The 27421-nt window shown below is 35.5% G+C and overlaps 1 protein-coding gene and 1 pseudogene across 1 annotated transcript; one reads left to right on the top strand and one right to left on the bottom strand.

Moving 5' to 3' along the window:
• Positions 1 to 141: 141 nt before the first annotated feature.
• LOC110798007 (probable inorganic phosphate transporter 1-3) lies at positions 142 to 25934 on the bottom strand (annotated as a pseudogene).
• Positions 1851 to 4490, top strand: LOC110798005 (cytochrome P450 81Q32-like). Its single transcript, XM_022003134.2, has 2 exons — positions 1851 to 3003; positions 3633 to 4490. Exons 1-2 carry the CDS (start codon positions 2092 to 2094, stop codon positions 4251 to 4253), a joined length of 1533 nt encoding a protein of 510 aa, XP_021858826.1. The 5' UTR covers positions 1851 to 2091; the 3' UTR covers positions 4254 to 4490.
• Positions 25935 to 27421: the final 1487 nt, after the last annotated feature.

Here is a 27421-nt window from a genome sequence, read left to right as displayed (position 1 = left end):
TTTTCTTCACGAATTTCTCTGAATTTCATGCATCTCCTTTAAGACGCGCAGAGAAGGTGGATATCTGAGGTAATCGCACACCCACCAATACCGAATTACGTGTCGCGTTGATTTCGGCGTCAGGTGAGCCAACGAGATATTTTACTCCATCAACACTCTGGATATGAAAGGATCCAGGGGGAACCGAAGAGCGTAGTCGAAGTGATGGGTATAAACAACAATGAAACCAGGAGGAGGACGAGTCACCCTCGCATTCTCCTGAGTAGGGAGCTCACACCAATCCCCCTGGGAGTACTGGATGTCGTATAGATCTTCGGCCAACCGGTGATAAAAACCTCTCTCTGCTTCAACCATCCAAGTTTCGTCGACTGCTCGGCCCGCCGGACCATCAATCCGAAAAACATCATGCAAAATGGGCGCGAGCCGCCCATTAGGGCTCGCCTCCTCGAAGCGACGGGGAAAGAAGGAACGGATGGGGAAACGACCAGTAACGCCGACCCGTTGGCCTGACTCAGCACGAACCTCGTCTTCAGACCTGCTCATAACATCAACACTCCCTAGAGTTCCAAGGTCCTAAGAAACATCCCTCGACCTATCCAAATGAGCTTTCTCCTCATCTCTTTAACTAGAAGAGGAAGCTACAGTGAACTTCTTCTTCCATCTCCCTCCAACCATGGTCGAAGATTCTAAATCTAAGGTTTAGAAGGTAGGGAAGAAGAGAAAAGTACAGAAAAAGCAAGAAATCCACAAACAAATTACCTTCGTCCGAAGCAAAATTCGTCGACAAGGTAAACGATGCAAAGCCCCGAAGCAAATTCCCAGTGGATTGGTGAAGATCTGAAGAACTCATAAGCAAGAAAGCGTCAGAATTCATTAAACTTTGAGAAAGCGGTGTGAATAAAGATTGAAATGATGAATTAAGTCGCGTATGTATAAGGAAATATCCTGGAAAACCGCCCAACTTCCGCTCAATTCTGCACCATATGATCAAAGGAAACTGAAGAGGCGATCGACACATGCTTGTCATAAATGCATGGATTCAAAAATCCCATTTGCGAATCCATTGGTAGGACTTTTTGACTTCAAAATCGTCAAGTGAATATCCATCCATTTATCCTTAAATAGAACAGGTCTGGTGGGCATGTTGTTTGGGTGCCCAATTAACTCCCAATTGGGCCTACAGCCCAAAAGCTCAATAGGTTGTAACCAACATAAAAGCCAAACACCCTTCAAGGGTTGTCCAGCCAACCTAAGCGGTCCACAACCCATCAAGTAATAAATGCCCTACGTAGCATTTACTACACAAATACTATAAATAAGCCGCCAAATCGCATAACTCAAGGTACGTCCAAATTATTGCCTTAACACTTACTATCTAGAGAACTCTCTCTAGAATCCGAACCAAGTACTTACTTATGTATCAGAGGGGCTTTCCTCGGAACACTCTCGATGCCAGTTACTTTGTTCATTGTGCATGTATATTTGGATTCTGCACAATCATTCAAGCTAGATCTTCCACATCAACGAAAGGGTCTTCAATCCGAAACTCCTTGTTTCAATACCGGAACACGAAGTATTATTTTTGTTCGTTGTTAAGAGTAAAATCGATCTCTATGTACGTTTTAGAGTTGTGTTTATTTTTTTTAGTGGTTCCTTAGTTAAGAAGGGCGGTTCACTTTGATTTGTTCCCCGTCTTTCGTTTATATGTTGCATAGCTTATACTCTATTGTTTTGGTTAATATAATTCATCATTTACCCAAAAAAAAGAAAGAAAAGTGTTATATTTCTCAAGGTCAATCCTAGCTTGCTTGAGAGAAAAGAAAGCATAAACACATGAATAAGTACATGACAAATGCATCTTAATTATATTATTCCTTTTTAACCATTTCTTAACTGTTTTATATTGCAACTTACATGTCACAATGCACAATAGTATAATACTAATTAATCAAATATTATATAAATAAATATGAAACGTAACTTCCAAGTCACCTACTAGACTAATCAATCACTCCTAGTTAATATATCTCTTAATTTCTTAAATCTACATTATATATTTAAGCTTAATAATATCAATCAATTAAATCAAACATGGAGATTACAACTACTTACCTCTACTACATATTACCATTAATCTTAATTCTCTACTTATTCAAATCCCACTTATTTAGAAAATCGCAAAAATGGCCTCCAAGCCCTGCCACGTGTCTTCCAATAATTGGCCATTTCCATATTTTGAAAGAACCATTCCACCAAACCCTAGCCAACCTTGCAAACCAGTACGGTCCAGTCCTATCTCTCCGGTTTGGTTCTCGTCCGGTTCTCCTAATATCATCTCCGGCTGCGGCCGAGGAGTGCCTTTCCAAAAACGACGTCGTCTTCTGCAACCGTCCTAATGGATTCCTTACTGCAAAACACCTAGCCTATGACTATACTAGCCTTATTTGGGCTCCATATGGACCTCATTGGAGAAATCTACGGAGGATCGCCACCGTCGAAATCCTCTCTTCTCACCGCCTTAAACTACTCTCCGGCATACGGTCCGATGAGGTAAAGCTCATGATCAAACGGTTGTTGTATAAAGTTTGTGGTTCATCATCGGATGTGATCGAAATGAAGCCGTTGGTATATGATGTTTCGATGAACGTGATGACGAGGATGATATTTGGGAAGAGATACTATGGTGTTGAAGATGAGGAGGGTAAAAAGTTTAGTGAAATGTTGGCAAAAATGTTGATATTGTTTAATGATGCTTGTATAGGAGATATGGTGCCGTGTCTTAGGTGGTTAGACCGGTGGAAAGCGAGGCGGCTATTGAAATTTGAGGCGGAGAGAGGGGTGGTTTTGAGGGAGTTGATGGAGGAACATAGGGAGAAATTGAAGGTTGAAGGTGGAGATGGGGAGTTGTCTATGGTGGTTAAGCCTTTTATCCAGGTGTTGCTTAGGCTGCAGGAGTCAGAGCCGGAGTATTACAAGGATGAGATCATTTTTTGCATAATTTTGGTACGTTTTCTTTCTTCCAACTTCCAACTTAAAAGTCAAATATAATCTAATAAGATCTAATGCTTGCGCATGACTATCTTAACAATATATTACTTATACCAAAACCAAGGAATCTAACAAAAAAAGGTATTGCGCGCACAAGGTGTATAATAAATTTATTGTACACCAAGATAACTTTAACCTTTTTTGTAACTTTAACCCTTTTTTTTGTAACTTTAATCTAGTTTTGATTAACTTTTATATTAGGTAAAAAAAATGATAGATAAATATTTTAAAGGATTAAATGATTAATTTTATACATTATTAGTGATTTTGAAGAAATAAGTTTTACTAAAATGAAAAAATTTATCACTTAAAAATAGATAACTTTTACAAGTTAAACTTTTAAGCATTTTGAGTTAACTTTTATTGTAAATAAGAATTTGTGAATCCACAATAAAATACTCTCTTCGTTTTTTTTAAATTGTGGATATAATGTTATTATTAATTCGTTTTTAATAATAGTCGCTTTTAAATTATCAATGTAACTTCCACGTACTTCGATAACTTTAGTAATTTTATAAAAAAATTTAATTAAATTTGAATAAATTATACTCAAAACTAATTAAATTAGTTGTAAACATGTTCAGGATCTACTAATAGGATCATCAGATACATCATCTGAAAGCATGGAATGGGCATTATCACTATTAGTCAACCATCCCCAAGTTCTTAACAAGGCCAAAACTGAAATCAAGAACCATGTTGGTTACGATAGATTACTTGAAGAATCCGATCTGAACCACCTTCCTTATCTACGATGCATCATCAATGAAACACTCCGAATGTACCCGCCTGCCCCTAATCTTGTCCCACACGAATCATCAAAAGATTGTACCGTTGGAGGTTACTATATTCAACGTGGTACAATGTTGCAAATCAACTTATGGGCAATACAAAATGACCCAAAGATTTGGGATGACCCTACAAGTTTTAGGCCTGAAAGATTTGAAGGAGTTGAGGGTCACAAGATAGGATACAAAATGATGCCATTTGGGTCTGGTAGAAGAAGTTGTCCTGGAGAAGGTTTGGCTATTCGAGTTATTGGGTTAACCATTGGATCTCTTATCCAATGTTTCGAGTTAGAGAGTATTGATCATAAGCTGGTAGATATGACCATAGCGTCTGGGTTTAACTTGCAGAAAGCTGAGCCATTACGAGTTGTGGTTCGCCCATGTCCATCCATGATGAACTTACTTGATCAAATGTAATCTCGTCGACATTCAGTAGAATGTTGATATTTTCCTTTTAAATGTTTTTTTTTTTTTTTTAATGAGGGAGATCAAATTTATATGTTTATGAGTATATATACTCCTTCAGTCCTTCCGTTTCATAATAGTAGGACACTTTGATTTTTGACACTATTAACAAATTTCAAATAGACTATCGATCATTTGTAATATATTATGGGTAAGGTAAAAAATAGCCGTGAGAGTTCTTGTTTGATTCGTCTCGATATATATTTTTTAAATATCAAATTTCTATAATTTTTACTAATAAGAATTTATATTAATTTCCAAACATTTAAATTGGCAAGCGTTAAGAAAAAGTAAAGTGTAACCATTATTTCAAAATGGAGGGAGAGTATATCTTAAATGTATCATGTGCGTATAATTTATTTGCTACTTATTTAATTTCCACAATGTTTAAGCAATATTATTTCTAATGCGGCTAGTATAAACTATTATAGCGTTTGTAATGCCTTAATCTGTATTCGGTGTTATGTCAAGTAACACTTCTTCTGTCCCTCAAAGAAAAAAGTAACACTTGTTCTGCAATACTTCACCAATCAAATCAGGACTAGTTCTTTGATAGAATCGGAAGAGTTCACTTGTTCAAGTGATCGAAAAGTACATTACCTTATACTGAAATCTTGTACCCAAGCCCATGTCGAAGGGGAGTTTGATCAGATACAAGTCTTACTAGGTTCGTGTTGGAAGTAATTATGGATATTGATGGACCAGTAAATCATATTTTGAATTGATAATTGCAGCAGTTATTTTCGTTGATCTGGTTAGAAAAACAACACTACAGAGTTACTTTAAAAAAAAGTAAGTTGATCGATTCCATCAATTCGTAAACCAGTAGTTGCAGTAACTTTGGCAGCAAGAACAGTCTTTCAAGAAAGATTCAGTGCAAGCAGAAAAGTTGAGCAAAAAAACTAGAAATAGCCAAACTACACGCACGCGGTATGCCTATAAGTAAAGCTACCTGCAGTCTGCAGATTGTCCAAGATACGAGTAGCCTGGAAATGGCCTGGTCTGAAATTTGTGGGGATTGCTTAGGAAACATAGCAGATAAACTAACAACAATCTCCGATTACCTTTCTCTCAGAATGGTTTGCAAAGATTGGGCATTGAATTTACCCAAGCTTCCACGTCACCATGTAGCTATCCCTCCTCTGCTCATGCTGCTTGAACACCAACTGCAGAAGCCTGCAGGTTCACAGGATAAAAGTTGCTGTCATTTTATCAACATCGTTCTTGATGAAAGGAAGCACTCTATGAATCTTCCGGAAGCTTTTCCCCCTCACCGGGTTGTTGGTTCATCCCATGGCTGCCTCATTGTTGTCAGTTTAACCGGTGAAATATTTTGCCTAAACCCGATTTCCAAGGAGCGGATTGATTTGCCACGCCTCTCTGATTTTCCTGATGTTGAACAATTTAGCAATCATGAGGGGTATTACAGGATTAGCAATCAATATGGATACCCACAAAACCTGAGTTTAACCCAAATGAGGGACTGGTATGTTAAGATGATAATATTGTCTTCCTCCCCCATTAATGGAGCTGATTACATCGCCCTTGCAGTTATTCAATCTGGAACTCAATTAGCTTATTGTAACAAAGGTGATACACAATGGAATTTTATCCATTTGAATTTTATTCCTAGTGCACACAGATCTACTGAGGATGCTGTATATTACAATGGGATACTTTCAGCTTTATCAAATGGACTTTATGGAGAAGAACTCACAATTTGTGACCTTAGTGGTCCTGAACCGACCACTAAGGTGATACATGCTCAAATCCCTCACGCAGACCCGGCCTGATCTTAGGATGCGTTATTATCTTGTAAGTTCAGAGGAAGATGGTGAACTTTTCCTTGTATCACGGTATATCAACAAAGAGATTTTAATGTACAAGTTTGATACTAGTACTAACTCATGGGTGTTACAAGAAACATTGAATGGTAAGTTGCTGTTTCTGGGGTTGAATTCATCCTTATCATTACAGGCTTCTGATTTTGGCAGATGTGAAACAAATACTGTATACTTTTCTGATAATGTATCAAAAGAAGCTGAAAATATTGATTCTCCTCCTATATGGTTTACTCCTCATCCTTGGAACAAACATGTTAAATATCAAAACTGATATATGTATCAGTGCAGCATTGCAACTAGTAGCTTATTGATTGTACAAAAATTTATATGTGAATATCAGAATACGTAAATATTTAAGTTTAATTACTGATGATGTCGTTATCTAATGTGTCTTTGTGACTGATTCATGCTCAAGTGGTGGAACAAGTTTTTGGCAAAAAATTAAATGAATTGGTCTATAATCAATCGATTAAAACAGGCTTACTTATAACATCATAATACAGTTTCCATTTTTCTTTCTTTCTTTCTATTTTTTTTTTTTTTTTTTTTAAATTCTTAATTTTTTTTTTAATTTTACATGCTATTTTGAAATGTACCTACTTTACTTATTCATTTATTTTAAGCTTTACTTATTTTTTTATTATCTCTTACAATATTTTTTTTAATATTTATATACATTTTTCTCTTATCTTACTTTCATTAATTCCATTATCTTTTATTTTTTCATGCTCTTTTCTGGTTTGATTGGCGACAATGACGATCTCCTACGCCGATTCATGTTAGCCGACCCCAAATCATTTTGGGACTAAGGCTTTGTGGTTGTTTTTGTTGTTGGTAGTAAATTAAAATTTCTGACTTTGCAGCTATATATGCGGTAATAGTATCTGTTTTCAACAATATAATTATGCCGCCAGATTTCATGCAAGTATAATGCAGTTGATGGGGCTCAAAATTTGTGAACTTTTGGATTTGATAAAGTTAAGCAATCACACAAAACTAAAATCTTATTTTGAGCCATCTATCAAAAGTATTTTTGTGTTTGCAATATGTAGTCATTTTTCTTGATTTTGCTTTGTGAACTTGTCCTAGTATGGACAGTGTTAATATGTTATGCAGGTTGAGATGATGAAGTTTTAAGTTTATGGCAAGAAAGATGCTTAGTGGTTGATGTGAAGTTACTGGTTTGAAGGTGGAAAATGTTTGCAAGATGTAGTATTTATTGTTTATGGTGTAATTTGCAAGTTCTATTAAGGTTTATTATTATGTTGGTTGTAATTGATTTATTTAAATAAATTCCTTGGCCTTTTTTCCCATGGATTCATATAAATACATTCAAGATATACAGTTAGGCAGCCTAGGAAGGCATAGTTTAGTTATAGGATGTCCAATCTGGACTATTTGTACAATATATGTTTATACAATCATTTTAAACAACATAATAAAAAATTACATTCAAATTCAGGCTATATATATACGTTGAAATTATTTACAGTAACGAAATAAAGTTAGGAATAAACATTAAACACACGAACTTGATACTTTTACAGCACGCCTGGTCTCAGAATGACCACCAACCACCAACACTAAGTTCCTCTTCATATTGGACATGCACCCGGCTCCTTAGACGCCTCTTCCAACGATTTACCCTTAGCTTCAGGCACCAACAAGGTTAAAAGCATTTCGACAAAGTTGATCGCCTTCCAATACCAGCCGGGATGTCAGATAGCCTCCTTGCAGGGTCCTTCTCTTGAGAAATATAGAAAAACCCAAAGACTCCGACTATACCCCCAGCCCTACCTGCAGCAGCTGATATACCATGACAAGTCGATCTCATCCTAGCCTGAAAGATCTCAGCAGGAACCACAAAAGTAGTAGCATTAGGCCCAAAGTTTGCAAAAAAAGAAGGTAAATCCATATAAGGTTAGTAAACGAATATATCCCGACCTTATCAAACTCTCGTACCGATACGCTATGAATAGCAAGAAAATGGTCATCTTTAAGAATCCTACGAATTGGATGACCTTCCTTTTAAAATGTTAATCTAGAAAAATCTGAATCTAGAATGTACCCACAAAAATCTAGTAGTAAAGTGTGTGGAAAAATCTAGATAAAATAATATCTAGAATTTACCTAAGAAATATCTAGATAAGTGTTTAGAAAAATCTAGAGTTAGAAAATTCTAGAGAATTATGTATAACTATAAATATGTTGTATGTGCATAAGTTGAAGGTGAGTCAATCAAGAGAATTTTGGAGTTTGCTAATGACATGAGCATTAGCAGTGATGGGTGGTGACAGGAGCACCACAACAAAATAAAATTTGAAGAAAATGTAGAAGAAAATTTTGAAGTTTGCTAATGACAAAAGCATTAGCGGGATGGTTGGTGACATGAGCACCAATAGCAAAATAAAATTTGAAGAAAAATTTCAGGAGATTACTGGTGACATGTACATCAGTGGGATAGTTGGTAACATGGATACCAACAAGAAGAGCATACAGATATTTGAAGATCAAGAAGATGGAGGTTGGTAACACGGGTGCCAACATTAATGGAACTCAAGCGTCCATGTCGATTGGTGGTTGGTGACAAGTGCATCAACAAGATTTTCGAAAGATAAACATTTTGGAGTAGAAGATTTTTCTAGATTAAGGGGGAGTGTTAAAATGTTAATCTAGAAAAATCTAAATCTAGAATGTACCCCACAAAAATCTAGTAGTAAAGTGTGTGGAAAAATCTAGATAAAATAATATCTAGAATTTACCTAAGAAATATCTAGATAAGTGTTTAGGAAAATCTAGAGTTAGAAAATTCTAGAGAATTATGTACAACTATAAATATGTTGTATGTGCATGAGTTGAGGGTAGGGATGGCAGCGGGTCCAGGACCCTACCCGGACCCTGTCGGACCCTACCCTAAAATTAGGGTATGGGTCTTTATTTTTTAGACCCTATAGGGTAAGGGTAGGGTATGGGCATATGCTGTTTTTTTTAGGGTAGGGTAAGGGTCTTAATTTTTCAGACCCGTACCCTACCCATACCCTACCCGCGGACCCTTAAGACCCATACCCTATATTTAGACCCGCTTAAATTTTCTTATTTTTATGTAAATCACTTTTTTGTAGGATCTTGATGATGAAGTAGATGATGATATGGACGATAACTACTACTAAAGTACTGAATAGATGCCTATTTATTAACATTAATGTTGTGTAGTTAAGAATGTGGGATTTTGTAACTTATGAGCTTCGTACTGTGTTTAAGGAAAATGTATTGTGTTTAAGGAAAGACAAGGATAATTTTTGAAGACTAGCTATTTATTTGTTTTAAAATGTCTTATTAATCGTTGTTCTTGTATCATTTTTGCATATTACATATAATTGCATACAAAAAAGGAAATAAAAGTTATAGTTTAACGCGGACCCGCATAAGACCCTAGACCCTACCCATACCCTGTCGGACCCATAGGGTCCGGGTAAGGGTCTTATAATTTTAGACCCTATAGGGTAAGGGTAGGGTATGGGTATATGTCAAAAAGTTAGGGTCCGGGTCCGGGTATTACTAGACCCTACCCAGACCCTACCCATTGCCATCCCTAGTTGAGGGTGAGCCAATCAAGAGAGCTCCACAAAAAATGTGAGTGAGGGGTAGAAACAATAGTTCTACAAAAGAGATAAGTGAGAGACATGAACTATCGCAATATTGTTGTACAATTCTTATCAATGTAATAAATGATGAAAATACAAACTTCCGCATGCGTCCTCAAACTTCTATCACTTCCTCCCTACTACATCTATGAAGGCGACAGTGAACCAGTACCCAGGGATGGTCCCACATAGGGCGATTAAAGTCTGAGCTCGAGCAACCACGTACGTAAACCTCTCTTATAGCACTCATCTCTCTTGCTCTAGGGATCCATCATGTGGAGAAGAAAATATCTTTTTGTAGTATATTTTGGCTGCTGGAGAATACAATGCTGAGTAAGAACCAAGTACTAGTTGTCCCAAGTAATCGCAAGCCATATAATCGTGCAAACTCTTTCGAGAACACACCAAAATGTTGCTTCTTATCTTTTACAAGGTTTGTTAACATATCTTCTTCAGCATCAATGTTTACATGTAAAAACTTTGACATGTCTTCTGCCGCTTGTTTAGCAATATGACCGACCAATGCAGTGTACCTATAATACAAAAACAATTATTCAATTAATGTCGCAGGGTTTTTGGGGACTCATTCTGACTAAAACAGATATCCCTCTCCCTTGCCTTGAAACAAAGATTAAGCTCTCAGTCCAATTCGTGGACTATGGACCATGTTGCACAGTGAACATGGTGCACCAAAAGAACATATGTGCAAAAGCAAAATAACATAGACACTACAACAAAAGAACATGCGATATAATAGTTTACTTTTACGATCAGGGTTTTGTGGACTCGTTATTCTGACTACGAAAATGATAAAGGTCGCAACATACGATCTTTAAGCCGTGTCACAATTGTTACGTGGTACGCTTATGTGCCATGATTTAAATTGGAAACTAAAATATTTAGCTTATATAACCTTGAAGGAAATAATGCCCTTGGTCCAAGTATGCATTCAATGTTAAGTCTAATAAATGCGGTTCAGTATTAATTAACAAGTTAATAATTCAGTGAGATCAAGTGAGCTGAATGCCTAGCTAGAGGCCGCTTCAGTTCAAGTGGAATTAATGATATTAATCCACAGCTTACTCTTGACTGAACCCGTAGGGTCACACAAATAGTACGTAAACGGATCAAGTATTTAATGGCATTAAATACTATATCTATGGATATTCGGAATCGACGGATCTTGGTTTCAGTGGGAGCTGAGATCGTCACAAGCAAGAAATGAATACTCCGGAAACGATGATATTGCCGGAAACGGAAATATGGATCGTATCGGAAATATAAATATTATCCAAGTCGTAGATGTTGCCGGAAACGGAAACATGGTACGTATCGGAAAATACTATCGGAAATGGAAATATTGCCAGAATCGGAAATATTGCCGGAAACGGAAATATTGTCAGAATCGGAAATATTATCGGAATCGGAAAATAATTCCGGAAACGGAAATATTAAATATTTGTTCGAAACGGAAATTAATTCCGGAATCGGAAATATTAAATATTGTTCGTATCGGAAATGAATTCCGGAATCAGGAATTTAATCGGAAGCGTATCTTACAAATTAGCATCGGACGAGGCCCGCTAGACGAAGGCCCAGCACGAAGCCAGGCCATCGCCCAGCGAGCCGCACGCACCAACGCACGCCACAACCAGGCCCAGCGCAAGGCCAGACCCAGCCAAGGGCGCGCGCGCGCGAGATCACAGCAGCGTGGGCCGAGCGTTGTGCGCCTTTCGTGGGCCGCAAGGCTTGCGCGGGTGCACGGCTCGTGCAACGCTTGTGCGGGAATCCTAATTCTATTAGAGTTCGTGCAAAGATTAAATCCTAATCCTAGTAGATTGATTTTGTTATTTAGAGTCCTAATAAGATTCTAACTAGCAAATCCACATCCTAGTAGGATTACAATTCCTTTTCCATACCCCTATAAATAGGTGCCTAGGGTCACAATTTATGGGTACGATTGAAGTATTCAAAGGGTAAGTTTTTGAAATAAAATCAGCCGTACACTTGCAATAATAACCGAAATTCCCAAGCACCTTAAGGGCGATTCTAGTTGGTCTAACTTGAGGCGGATCCGGACGTACTGTGGACTATCTACGGAGGGACGACATTTGGAGTCTTAAAGACTTGTTCTTGTTCGGTTCGGGCGCAGATAGGGAAGGCACGCTACAACATGTATGCATCTATTCTATGCTAAATGATTATGTGTAAATAATATGCTTTCCTGGCATTATGGTTTTTCCGCATGATTTATGAATTGTCATATGTATCATAACCTAACAGTGGTATCACGAGCCTCTTATTATTTTCATAATCTATATTTCATGAACATGGTTAAATATTACAAATTTGCAAGAATTAAAAGGGGTGATTAATTTTCGTAATTGTTAATTAATTGCAAATTGCGTTTATTTAATTATACATACGCAGTTTTTCGGCAGTTTCTTCGTTACTCATACAAATCGAGTGATTTTTGTGTCAATTCCTCATGTAAAAGGCATTCTAAAATTGTGGGTTTTTTCGGCCGAACCCAGAATTCTCAAATTCGAAGCCTAACTATGACTTTTCGGAGGTTTTAGTTTTTCGAATGCAAAATTTCGTAAATTTAAGATGTTAAATTAAATATTTGCGATTCTTGTTGATAAATCTTGAATTTTTTATTGACCTACTGTATATGTTTAACAAGTTTGAATGCCTAGCCTTGTTAATTATGCAATCTAATTTGTAATTATGATTAATTTGTTGAAAATTGGAATAATTTAGAATTAATTTGATTTTCATAATTAGTTATAATTTAATTAGATACCTATGATTAAAAACCACCATAAAAATTGTAAATTTATGTTAAATTTTAAATTTTTTATGACCTAGACTTGAATCCATGTTAATCGGAATTCAATAAATTAAAAAAAATTCGAATTTTTGCCCTAAAATAATGAAATTAATATGATTTATTAATTTGTCATTAATTTTGGAAATAGATTTTTAATTTTTATGCGATTCGCTCATATAACTTGCACGCACAAAGCAATGGACGCTACGTGTTACCCTTAAGGGGTGTTGTATAGTGCGGGCATGCGACGACGAGCAAGGGAGCTCGTCGCCCATGCGGTACGAATGCAGCGAGCAAGGGCATGGTGCACGAGCACAAGGCAGCAGCCCTGCCTTGTGTCGTGGGCTGTGTGCAATGGGCGAGTGGGCAAGGCGAAAGCAAGGCACGAGCAGTCGCGTGTGGGCAGCAAGCGAGCTGCGCCACAGCGCGCACTGCCTCGCGTAAGCGCGCGAAGCCTCGCGCGCAGCGAGCGCAAGCTCGCGTGCGACGAGCGCTACGCCCAGCATCGACCGCTCGCGCGCAGCGAGCGCCATCTCGCAGCTACTACCTCGTGCGATGAGCGCAAGCTCGCGTGCGACGAGGGCAGGCGCGCAGCGAGCCAGAGGCCAAGCGTGCCTCAGATGCCTTGCGATGGAATGCAGCAGCAGATGCGACGCAGCGCATGGGCTGCGCGCACATGGCCAGCGATGGCTGCGTGCGTGTGGCGTATGACTATGCGTTGCGTGGTGATGTTGCGTCACGATTAGATCGTTCTTAAAATTTTAATTTGAAATTTTCAGTTTACGTAATTTTAATTAATTTTAAAATTAATAATTTAAATTATTTTCTTGGATTTTAATTTTGAATATTGTAATTATAATAAATTTTATTTATTCTAATTATTTTACTAAAATTAAAATCATGAATTAATTTAAATACGACTGAAAATAAATTAAATTTGTGGATTCAATTATAAATTTATATGAGCTTTAAATTTTAATTAAATTTGTATGTTTCCGGTTAGACTACAAATACATTTTTATGTTTAAAATTAGTAAATCATATGAATTTATTGGTTTAAGTGGGAGCCCTTTTAGTCATAAACTCTTGATTAGGTCTACAAATCCTTAAGGTTAAAACAACTTGATTAGAATTAATAAGGACTGAATAATTGGTAGATTATTGGTGCCCTTGATTAATTGCTGCAAATATTTATGTAATGCATAACGTGTTTTACTAACCAGCTATGTGGGCCATTCATGATAATGAATGGGTGAATGGTATATATTGTATATGTACTGTTTTGCAGGTTATGAAGTGACTAGTATGGCCCAAATAGGATAGAAAATATGGTCTGCGTACCATTAATTTGAATGTAATTGGTCTAAAGTACCAAAATTGTTTTTCAATTCAAATATGGTCTGCGTACCATCAAATAGTTGTAATTAGTTTAATTATAGCTTATCCTATTTGAAGAAAATGGTGCCTCCCACGGTGATTTTCGAGACGGACTTTGAAGTTGAAGCTTCAAGATGAAGTCGGGCCATACTAGATCACATTTATCTTATGCATGCTTTAAGTTATTTATTGCTTTAAATATGTCTTAATAATGCATGAGATTGTGGCTTGATTATGTTGCATGATTAAGGATTTTAGTTCACTTAAAATCTAACCAACATAGTAAGATCCTTAAGTTCCTAACTTAAAAATTGAGTTAAAAGGTGCCATGCCAAAATATACACTTGCTTGGATATCCTTTACATCAATCCAGTAATAGTTTTCGCTCAGCGAGGTGTTACTTATTGGTCCTAAAGGGGCAAGGTACACAAATAATTGTGAGTACATGTTAGTTTTGGTGAAACTCAACGATATAAGTAAGGAGTCCTTTTATGTCGTGGCAAAATCGATAGGTTTACCTAATAAGTTCTTAGACGTACCTATCAACCAAGAATAGTTTCTAGACTATTAGCAAAAGGTTTTTGCTTACCTAAAATGTTTTAGGATTGAGTCGACAAACTGTGCTTAATTCTTCAATGATTTTAGGGTCTTGGAATCATTTTATTCACACCTGCCGGAACAATAAATTCGAATAAAATGCTAATAACTTGTTTAAATTGCATGATTGATTTTCAAGTTATTATTCATGATAAATGTTTAGACTTTGCATGCTTCAATGTATGTTTTAATTATTGTTTATAATTAAATATCTTGCACTGCAATAAATCCTTTTAGAAAGGTAACAGTAAATTTCCTCGATTGCTAGTGAATTCAAGAACGATTCACGGAAATGAGAGAAAATGAGCGATTTAAAATGTACATTTCTTATAGCGACTTTTATGGTTGTTTTCGAGTATCAAAGTCGAATGGCAAACCGGTTGGTGCTTGTGAATTCAAAATACAATGTAGTTTTTAGATCATAAAGCATTGAGTTTAAACACTCAGCTTTACCAATGGTTAACAACCTAATATCTTTGTCCATTTAATTCTCGAATGAGTCTAGTCCCTAGACATTCGAATAGATTGATGCTTAGAGAACTTTAGAAGATTCTGGTAAGATCATCTAGTTGAAACAGAATATTCAACATAAATAAATTGGTAAGAACTCTGTTGGAATGACATCGGACATGTCTAACAAAGTATAAAAGTCAACACTATAGAATTCAATTCTTAAGACTATAAGAAAGGGTACAAGAAATAGGAAAACAAGGAACAAATGAAAGGAATTTACGATTCCATTTCTACCTATAAGTTTATGTTTAAAGAGAAGTGACCTAGCAATCAAACTTCCTTGGTATCATATACCGCTTGAGGTTCTTACTTCGGTAATAACTCAACAATGGAAGCTAGGCTACACTAATGACCTACAAGTGGGAAATGAAGCATGGCAATGCTACATTAGTTGTAGGGTCATCTAGTTTGTTTTAAGTCCTTTCAAGGCTGGAACTTAATGGCTATTTTGTTCCATAATCAACATACCTAAATTTCTGTTTACAAACACAGAAAGACTCACATTCAAGAAAAACAAAAACAATGTTTGTTTGTTTATTCGAATGAAATGGTAAATTACGAGTTGAGTCAATATGCTTGATTAAAACAAACAACTCTTTAACAATAAGAACTTTACTAGGTTCAAATCAACCCCTTGATTTGTGTTCCACTAATCTTTGGCATTGTTACTTAGACCATGTCAACAAGTTAACATTCAAAAGTTCTGTTTTGATGGACTTTTGAAAGGTGATTGATTTCTAGATCATTCAAGACAAGCTAGTCTTACTTGCTGAAAGTAACAAAAGATATGAACTATTGTTAGAACGCCTAGACAATAGAGTTCAAAGCTAAAGAAAGGTTTTATGACTTTATTATTTCACACAGATTTGAGTGAATATAGGTTTATTTACTCAATGTGATATAAGTTTGAATCTGTTTGGTTAGTTCAAAGAAACAGAAGTATAAATCCCACTTGGCAAGAAATCATAAAGATCTAGGTTAAGATCATGTTGATGATTACTTAAGTCAAGAATGATCATCAATGATTGTGTGTAGTAAAATTCACAATCTACTCCATAAGATATGGCATATCTAAGTTGGAATGATCGAAGTCGATTAGTAATTGATTCGATCAATGATGAATCATAAAGACTTTTCCTATAATTTCTAAAACAAAATGCTCAACTACCACCAACTAAACCAAATTCGTCAAAGCTATTGAAAAGTAATATCAGAATATCTTTTCAAATATATATATATCTAGAGAGTTGCTAGACTCAGTGGGAGCTTAGTGTTTGTCATTCAACAAACTAAGGCCCAAGTATAGATATATGTTTCATTGTGATTTATTCAAATGAGACACAAGGGTATTGTTTCTACCACGAATTTTTGAGAACATAATGTTTGTTTGCTCGAAATAATGTCCTTTTGGAGATTCGTTTCCAAAATGACAAGTGGGAGAAAATAGACCTCGAAAGTCTTCGAGGCGAACAACAAACATAAACGGACATTCCGGAGGCTTTTCGAAGTGCTTCAGAAAATCCGAGCTTATTCTTTAAAGGACTTTTAGAAGTGGCTTTAAAGAATAGACATCTCTTAGAAGACTTTACAAGTGCTTCAAGGAGAACAGAATATTCAATGGTCTTTCAAGCGGCTATTGATATTCTATTGTTTGATGTTCTATACCCAAGTAGGCATGGAGTTCAGGTCACTGAAGCTATGAGATTCTTCTATTAGATAGTGAAGAAAACTACAACTTGCAGTGAAACTATTATCATGTAGATTAATGAGTTTGTGACCTGTAAGAAAGCTATGACGAAACCCAGATTCCCTAAAATGGTTAGAGGCCGTATATAGACTCAAATGTTTTAAATGGTTAGAGGCCATAAAACATACTCAATGTTTTGATGAAAAATTAAAATTTTGTTGATTTGCAAGAATAGTTTCACACCTATTGGTTGCAAGTTTGTTTTAAGGATAAAAACCATCAAACATGAAATTGTGTTCACACACAAAGCTAGATTAGTTGCTAAAGGTTACAAGCAAATTCACGGCGTGGATTGTGTTGAAACCTCATGCATAATCGTAATGCTCAAGTCTATAATTCAAGCAATGATTGCATATTGGTACATATGACAATTGGATGACAAAACATCTTCCTCAGTCAAATGTTGGAAGAAACTATGTACATGGTATGTCATAGGATTTGTGGATCCAAATAAATGCTTGAAAAGAATAGCTAGCTTATGAAATCTAAGTACAGATTTAAGCAAGCAATTGGGAATTAGAAATGTATTTTAGTGAAGCTAATAAGTATTTTAGTTTCATAAAATGTACATGATTCTTATAGATATATAAGAAGTTTAGTGGGAGTACATAAAACTTAATTGGTCCTATGTGTATCACACATATATCTCTCTATTGTGAAATAACATTCAAATGCTAAATACTTAGATTTGAGATTATTCATCAATGATGGACCAAGGCGAAACTTAGTACATACTGGGTACTAAGATCTATTTACAAAGATCTTATAATATTGTTTTGGATTAAGTAATGGAATTTACTAAATCAAACACGAAATACTCCATTGGAGATATTCGACCCATGTGAATAAATCTAAGTAAAAGAATGTTTGAACTATGTATAAGCATTTACTAAGTTAACATCAAAGAATCTAATGAGATTCTTCACCTATTTTATATGTCAAAGAATTTAGCTGGATTCAGTATCTACTGAAATTGAATGAGCTAAAGTTACATGAATAAAATTCAATTGGGAATGATTCTGCAAAAGAATTTATCATGTATGATATAATATGAGGATCGCCAAAAACGTATCGTATGACTTTAGGCATGACGAACATATACCAATCTCTATTGGTCTAAGTAAAGATCAACTAGATTGAGATCAAGAAAAATTTATGGTACTTGAAAAGGTACATAGGATTAGTTCTTGATTCAAGGAAATAAAGATATGCTAAACTTTGATGCTACACGCATTAAACACTGGCAAAGGATCAAGCAAGATCCCTTTGGAGTTAACCATTGACAAGGACGAGCTATAGAGCATCGTGTTTTGAAATGGCAACATGGATTGGAGACCATGAGTTGTTGCGTGGGAAATTAAAATATTAATTTCTATGTTCTAAAATACAGCTGGAAAGTTTTCCACATATCTGTGAACTGCTTGGATAAGTAAATCCAAACAAAGCATCACTAGCAACCTAAACAGTTGAAGTAAAAGTACTTATTGCCTAAGAAAGCAATAAAACGGGGTTGTTGAAAAGTTCTTCATTGAACTTGGGTAGATCACATGTCTGCTAACTTGATGGTTCTTCATTGCAAAATGCGTAGAACCACTATCGAAGTAAGAAAGACTAGATCACATAATAAACAAACTCAAAAGATCTTATCATCATATCTCGAAAATCATTCGATGAAAAGGATATTAAGATTGGCAAAGCATGATAACTAAACCTATGAAACAAGTGAGAAGCAACACTCACATTGTAGCACTGGAAATCAAACATAGCTTTGAAATTCCATGAACTGTTTTAAAGATGGGTTTAAGGCCCATGGTTGTAAAACATTGGGGTTGAACATTTATCATATATGAAATGTATTTTCATATTCCATTTAATCTTGGTTTAGTATTAAATGATGAGTCCCTTCAATTTGACGAAATATTCAAGATAGACTGTCAGGACCAGTCCTGTGACTAAGAAATGTCTATTAAGTGAACTTGAATGTCAAAGGTTGAAAATGGTCCCTAGTCGGAGTTTTCTATAAAATTGGACGAATAGAAAACGTTAGACGACTAGAATGCAAGATGACTAGTAGTTCTGTTTCTTGAACTATGTGGACATGGCAATGTCATAATCATTTGCATAGATACTTACTTTGGGAAGACTAGTATCGGACAAGACCTATGAAACTTTACTGTAAGAGATGAAAATCTGTCATAAGTAAATTTCATTAAAATTATTAGACACTAAATCCTCAATACCTGAGTGATTTGAGATTACTTGTTTGAGAACTGGTTGCTTTGACGTTGACCAACCGTCGCACCATAAAAGGAGGCTATAAAGGCAACGCTCAAGAAATCACCTATTAAACGAAGTCTAATCTCAAGATCGCAAGATTGGGATTGTCCTCCCATAAATCGGGATGAGATGCTTAAAAGTTGTACAAGGCCACTCGGAGAGCTAGAAACTGTGAAATGCATGGCCGTGCTCGGATGAATCATAGGCTATGATTATCTATTTATTTGATCGATTGAACTCTAAAACCGAGAAACACCTCTGGACATAATAAGGATGACAACTCTTACCTTATGTTCAAGAGCAAGCATCGAGCGACAAAGGAATTAGGAAATGCACACTTGTCCCTAAGGACAAGTGGGAGACTGAAGGAAATAATGCCCTTGGTCCAAGTATGCATTCAATGCTAAATCTAATAAATGCGGTTCAGTATTAATTAACAAGTTAATAATTCAGTGAGATCAAGTGAGCTGAATGCCTAGCTAGAGGCCGCTTCAGTTCAAGTGGAATTAATGATATTAATCCACACCTTACTCTTGACTGAACCCGTAGGGTCACACAAATAGTACGTAAACGGATCAACTATTTAATGGCATTAAATACTATATCTATGGATATTCGGAATCAACGGATCTTGGTTTCAGTGGGAGCTGAGATCGTCACAAGCAAGAAATGAATACTCCGGAAACGATGATATTGCCGGAAACGGAAATATGGATAGTATCGGAAATATAAATATTATCCAAGTCGTAGATGTTGCCGGAAACGGAAACATGGTACGTATCGGAAAATATTATCGGAAATGGAAATATTGCCAGAATCGGAAATATTGCCGGAAACGGAAATATTGTCAGAATCGGAAATATTATCGGAATCGGAAAATAATTCCGGAAACGGAAATATTAAATATTTGTTCGAAACGGAAATTAATTCCGGAATCGGAAATATTAAATATTGTTCGTATCGGAAATGAATTCCGGGATCAGGAATTTAATCGGAAGCGTATCGTACGAATTAGCATCGGACGAGGCCCGCTAGACGAAGGCCCAGCACGAAGCCAGGCCATCGCCCAGCGAGCCGCACGCACCAACGCACGCCACGACCAGGCCCAGCGCAAGGCCAGGCCCAGCCAAGGGCGCGCGCGCGCGAGAGCACATCAGCGTGGGCCGAGCGTTGTGCGCCTGTCGTGGGCCGCAAGGCTTGCGCGGGTGCACGGCTCGTGCAACGCTTGTGCGGGAATCCTAATTCTATTAGAGTTCGTGCAAAGATTAAATCCTAATCCTAGTAGATTGATTTTGTTATTTAGAGTCCTAATAAGATTCTAACTAGCAAATCCACATCCTAGTAGGATTACAATTCCTTTTCCATACCCCTATAAATAGGTGCCTAGGGTCACAATTTATGGGTACGATTGAAGTATTCAAAGGGTAAGTTTTTGAAATAAAATCAGCCATACACTTGCAATAATAACCGAAATTCCCAAGCACCTTAAGGGCGATTCTAGTTGGTCTAACTTGAGGCGTATCCGGACGTACTGTGGACTATCTACGGAGGGACGACATTTGGAGTCCTAATTAAAGATTTGTTCTTGTTCGGTTCGGGCGCAGCTAGGGAAGGCACGCTACAACATGTATGCATCTATTCTATGCTAAATGATTATGTGTAAATAATATGCTTTCCTGGCATTATGGTTTTTCCGCATGATTTATGAATTGTCATATGTATCATAACCTAACAAACCTATCATACATGTTTCAAAAAAAGGGTAGGAAATCTAATATTCTAATTTGTTTTTTTTTTTTTATATCAAATACCTTTTTTACATATTTTCATACTAAAAATATTGCATTCATAATAAAAATATTATGATGACGCATAACCTACGTGACACCTATATGTATCAATTAAACACTACTACAAAAATAAGCAAAGAGACCCGTCCAGATATGCATAAGAGACCTCCTATGGACAGGTCTCTATCTCAAAGGTCTCTTTGATAAAGAGACCCCCTCATTAAAGGAGGTCTCTTATTAAGAAAGAATAAACCCTTTGCTAGAGAAAGGGGGTCTGTTATCCTAAAATTCGAAAAATAATTTAATAGAGGAAAAGACCCATGGTTAGAGAAATGGGGTCTCTTAACTAAATTAAAGAGACCCATCCCTAAAGAAATGAGGTCTCTTTGTTATATAAATTCAGACCCCCTACTGAAGAAAAGGGGTCTCTTTGATATTTTTAACATTTTTTTATTACAGAAAGGGAGAGACCCTGCTTCTGCAGATAACGGGTCTCTTTATCACCTTTTTAAAAAAAAAAAAAAAAGCATTACTAATTTAAATAAAAGAATAAGCATTAGTAATTTAACACGCCAAAAAGCGAGAGGCCTGGTTTACACCAATAATAATAGATATCAAAAACAAATTTTCATAATAATTTTACAAGGTACCATCGTTTACACCAATAATTTAAAACCATATACATTTATAATTAATTCCCACTAAACATATAATGTCATTGAGCTATTTCATACCCCCATCTTCATTTTCCGTAGTCGCATTTATAAGCTCTGCAACATATAATATCTAATCCAGGAGCATGGGCTTGATCTCGTTCATATTTGTTTTTCGGAGGAGTAGGCATCAACAACTCGACTTAGACCAACACCCAATCCCTGCTTTCAAACACACGCTTAAACATTTTCAAATTAATTTCATATCCCTCTTTATAAGAAAATTAGATCAAAGAAATATTAAAAAGATAATATACAGAATGAAATAACAGGCATAACTCTTAAACAAACTCCCACATCTAATGATGATTTGGAATGGCTACCCTTGATCCTAAGTTATTTAGAAGGAAAATAAGAGCTCGCCTTGATTTTTATAGCTTGAACTACACTTGTAATTGTGTTCCTTTCTTCATCTCTTTCAATACTGCAATCAACCAAAAAAAATTGTAAAAAGAAAACTAATCAAGTATACATGACTAAATATCATCTGAGTATTGATCTCTTTTTTAAGCTCCTATTTGATGTTAACAGTTACGTTTACAGCCTTTCATGACCACTCTTAATTTATATAAGACTATATCAAATAATAACCCAATAATTACAAATTTTGTATCCAGGAAATACACTTAATAGATGTAGAACCAGAGCTTTGGGTTGAGACAAAATATTACAATTCTGCTCTATAACTCCTCCTTGCTTCACAAGCCATAACTAGTGTGATTTTCAAGACATGAATACAGTAGACCCAATGATGAAGACTAATTCGGAATTATAGATATGAGATTTAATGGTCACTGGTCAAACACTAATTGAACATGCATTACAACAAGAGTGTTCTAGAAAACCAACCATTAAGGCAATGCATTCCCACTCAACACAATAAAACCAAAATATACCTAGAGAGCACCAAAAACTCGTGTGATAGGTGTCCTTAAAAGGCCATCATCAAGAAGAGCACGGAAAGGCCTCCTAGTCTCAGCTGGTTTAGCAAAGTAGTCCTCTTCCACTGCTTGATAAACAAAACCAACAAAGACTAAGAAGGTTTTACTTCAGAAGAAACACAAGTTTCTTTATCAACTACCTAGTCTTTATATTTCTGGTCCATCTCAGACATTTACAAGAACCTATGTGCAAGGAGAAAACCAATGTATTATGATGCAAAGGCAATTGAAAATATCTTAAAAGTAACAACACGAGACATTTACATGAGAATGATACAATGTACATCACGAGGCCTAAAGAAAAGAAGATTTTCCTATAGTAAAGTTACTTCCTTCAACCCTTTTTAATTGCTCCAAGGGCAATCAAAGAGAGACGGAGGGAGTAGCTAGTAAGGAAAACTTCAAGTCTGTATAATACTAGTTAGATGTAGTATTTGCAGAATAAAGTCAGATTATATGCAAAAGTTAAAGCTTAAAATTAAACTCTAAAATTAGAAACTTAATTGCAAACCAAGCTAATCATATTCTTAGTAGCAAAATTCAATACCAATGAATTCACATAAATAATAAGACTTATAACAAAAGTAGATCCAGACATTTATTATAAATCATCTTTGAATCGAATGCGATGAGACAACAACGACACTACAACTGGTTGACATTTCCGTAGATTAATTTGAATATAGTTAATCAGTGTAGAACATGGTAACAAACTACAATTGTAAACATCTGATAAAAACTCTTAGTCACCTATACAGTCATTCTTTTCTTCCCCCACTATATTCAGGGAAACACCAAAAAGAAAATATGTTAACTAGTCTGTATTTTGCTAAATGTTGAGCAGTGACATCTCACAAACAATCACTGTAACTAGGCCTTTTTTTCTCTTTACTGTTTCTATGTAGCCTTTATAAGCTAAATTTTTTTATATAAAGGTCTGCAAGTTTACTCATCAGGAGGTTTGAAAGATAGCAGGAATTTTAGACTTGCAAGCAGAAAGTTCAATAAGAATACAGTTGAAACTTTGAAGCAAGAAGTTCAATGAAAATCCACTCACATCATAGCACTTGATAATTTAACTATCTCAATATCTCATAATCAAGCAGTGGTAAAAAACTAGTGGTCAAAGACTAGCAGTATCACACAAACATCTCTGAAGCATAATGGGAAAAAATGGACTCATGCTCTTCAACCCTAAACATAAGCAATTCCTCAAGCGTATACTCCAAAATTGCGCACTCCAAAAATCACTTTTATCCGGATACTAATTAGAGAAATTAACAATATATGAGAAATAAACAAGGCGAAATCAACAATTTACCAGAAAGAACAGGCATGGAGCACAAATCGAAAGGCTTTAGAGATTTCTCAACTTCAACTAGGCACATACAAACTGTCTCGAGGCTGAAATCAAATCAATGCAACACAATCAAAACCCTAATTTCAAACAAAAAAAAAAGAACTAGAGCAATTAAATCGAGGAATTAATCGATGATACTATACCATTTTCACTTTCTAATAAAACTAGCAGGGGAAATCTTGAAGAGTTTAAGCTCGATTCTCGATTCCTGAATCGCTCTGGTGCGGTGGCTCCTAAGGCTGTTGCGACATCCCTTCCAAATCTGCAAGATAATTAAAACATACAAAATAGATTTCCAAGAGATTTTTAAATGTGAGGAAGAGAGAGAAGGGGATGGATGGTGAAGAAACCATTGTTTATTGATGATTTTGTGCGAGGATAGAAAGAACCAGATGGGAAGGAACTCAACCATAAACAGATCTGATTTGTGAGAAGAGAGAGAAGAGGGCATTCATAATTTATTTTTACTGTAAAAATATTTAGTTGGAGAAGAGACCCGTCAGCTATTTGAGAGGTCTTTCTTTTTTCTCACATGGGAAAAAGTAGCAGGCCCACTGCAGTGTAGAGACCCGTTACGTGAGGTAAAGGGTCTCTAATTTTTTTCATATGGTAAACCAGCGGGGCCCAGTGCATATTAGAGACCTGTTATCTTTAATAATAGATCTCTTATATTCAAGAGACCCGTTATGTTGATCTATGGGTCTCTTGTTAAAGGTCTCTTTGCCCATTTTTGTAGTAGTGAAACTCTCACACGTAAGATTGCGGCAACTAAATATTAAAATATATATATATATATATATATATATATATATATATATATATATATATATATATATATATATATATATATATATATATATATTGTCGCAACTTGTGACTTTTATATAATCACCCTTATGACTAAAACAGATGTCCCTCGCCCCTGCCTTGAAAGAAACCAGGGAGTGTTCGAAATCAGGATTAAGTTCTCAGTCAGCAACCTTAAAGTGAAATGTCATATTTTCACAAAAGTGGTAAATTAAAAGCTCATTTTAACAAATTGCCTAAAATTAAATAAGTAGAATAGTTAGGATGATAAGAGTACCTTGGTGTTTCAGGCATATACAAGCATAAATAGTAGCTAAAACCAGCAGGAAGGGCACCAAACATTAGTATGATCCGCCAAATGTAGTCAATTTCTGGAGTAAGTGAAGTAGTTGCATCTTCTTCAAAGGAAGGTGGATTGAACTTGCTATCGAAGATTGCAGCTAGAACAAGAGTGATGACACCACTTAACACGATCCCAACTCCTTGCATTGCAAAGAGCAAAGATAGTTGCGATGAATGTCCCACGAGTCTTTTTATTGGCATACTCCGACATGATAGTGGCTGAAAGTGTATAGTTTCCTCCAATACCAAACCCAAGCCAAAAAACGGAAGAAGCAAAGAGTTGTGATGACTGCCTTTGTTGTATGGCCAAATGAGAGACCAGAGGCTAATGATAAGAAAGACATCATGACTAAGGTAAGACTATATACCTTTTTCCTTCCTAACTTATCACCTAACCACCCAAAGAAGAGTTGCCCAGCAAAGGTACCACATAAGGCCACACTACTAATTGCGAAAGACACATTCATGGGTAAAAACCCTGGGCTAGTTGGATTTGGCTCAGTGTAATAGAGACGGCCTAAGATTTTGGTCACCACAGATATGGAGAAAAGCTCATAGACATTAGTAAAGAAGCCCATACCAACAATGATGAAAACTTTCAAGTGTCTTTCCTACGTCAAGTACACTTAGCACTTTTAACTTTTGTCTCTTCGCCATTGATTAGGAACTAACCTTTAATTTGTAAAGGGACAAAACAAGCCACAAATCAAATGTTAATGTTTAAACTGTTATATATTATTAAAATGTAAAAAAATATTTCTCCGTTTTAATTATAATGATGTTTTAGTTCAGAATTTTGAGACTATTCACGATTACAGATAATCTTTTTAATTATTTCCAACATATAAAAAAACATATTCATGTTGGTCTTGTTTGATTTGTCTCAATAACATTTTAAGAATATCAAAATTTTATAATTTGTAATATTGTGCAATTAGAGATAAAAATGATATAAAATGTGCATTAACAGACGTAAAAAATAGAAATTGTAATATCATTATGAAACGGAGAAAGTAAAAAATGGAACATGTACGATCTAATTAAATATAGTCGCTTTGTAAAAATTAAAGTGCACAATTTAATAAAATATGGAGATATAACTTTTCTTTTGAAAGGAAACCATGGTCTGAAAATTATTTTACAAATGTGTTTCCCTTTAAGGAGTAACAATTTTCCAATGTCTATGTCAAAAATAACAAAAAAAAAATTCTAATGATGGAAAACAAACCTTTTCCATTTAAAAGAAAAGAAAGTTATTTTCCCTTTCTTAAATCCCTCTTAACTCTCCCCATCAATTCTCACCTATTCACTCCAATTTCGATGTTCCTAAGACATTTCTTGTAATGAACTAAATAAAGAAACATTTGTCTATTTTTCTTGAAAAATATTTTTCATGAATAACATGTTTTCATTGAAAATGTATTCGTTAAATCAAACAGAACCTAAATACGGTGTTCTATTTAAAATCATTGTATAATAAAAATGTTTTACGTTAAAACAAACTGAGTTTGGATGATTGTTTGATTAACAAAGGTAAAATATCCATTTTATAATAACATGAAATAAAAAAAAAAGAAACGACATATTTCTCATTTGCAGATAATTAAAAAAAAAATATCATTACAAACTGCCACTACAACATATAAGATCAAAGAGGGCGAAAAAAGTCGCCCTCCTTGATCAAAATATCGCCCTGTTAAGCTAAAAGGGCGACCTCAAAATCGCCCTCAAGGTCGCCCTGTTACCACCGTTGTATTAGCTTTTCAGGGCAAATATTAAAAATCGCCCTCTTTGGTTGAGATCTAACAGGACAGTTTTTGTCGCCCTGTTTGTTATATTCAAGAAAGGCATCCTTACTCGCCCTCTTTGGTAGGAACCTTGTTAAGTAAACGAACCTTATGACTATGAAGATTGAGAAAGGCGGCTGAGAAACTTGTTATAGTTAGAGATGACCTATGAATCTATGATTAAGGTGGTGGACAATGGTGAATGATGCCAAATTATTTATATTCATGATTTAAGTTTATTAATACCAATTTGATTTAATGTCTTAATCGTTGGTGTTAGTATTATTTCTTATTAAAAAAAGAGGATTAGTATTATTATTATTATTAGACTAATAGCTTTGTTATGCTAAGTCAAGTACATGACTTTTTCATATAGTATTCGTATTACCATTCCATGCAATGTATTTATTTACTTTTTAAGTATATATTAGCGTCACTTTTTTTTTTTTTTTGAAAGAGTCTCAAATTTTATATACAATCTTTAAAACAAGAATGTTGGAACTTTGGATATAATATAATTTTTGGAATTTGTTAAAAGACGACCCTAA

The sequence above is a fragment of the Spinacia oleracea genome, chromosome 5 (genome assembly GCF_020520425.1).
Source record: "Spinacia oleracea cultivar Varoflay chromosome 5, BTI_SOV_V1, whole genome shotgun sequence".
Lineage (NCBI taxonomy): Eukaryota > Viridiplantae > Streptophyta > Magnoliopsida > Caryophyllales > Amaranthaceae > Spinacia > Spinacia oleracea.
Note: the sequence above shows the minus strand (reverse complement) of the source record. Positions and strands in the feature narration are given on the sequence as shown.

Excerpts from the sequence above, each read along its gene's own strand:
- LOC110798005 (XM_022003134.2), top strand. The coding sequence starts at position 2,092 with ATGGAGATTACAACTACTTACCTCTACTACATATTACCATTAATCTTA. Across the intron at positions 3,004-3,632 it reads TCATTTTTTGCATAATTTTG|GATCTACTAATAGGATCATC; the intron begins GTACGTTTTCTT and ends AAACATGTTCAG.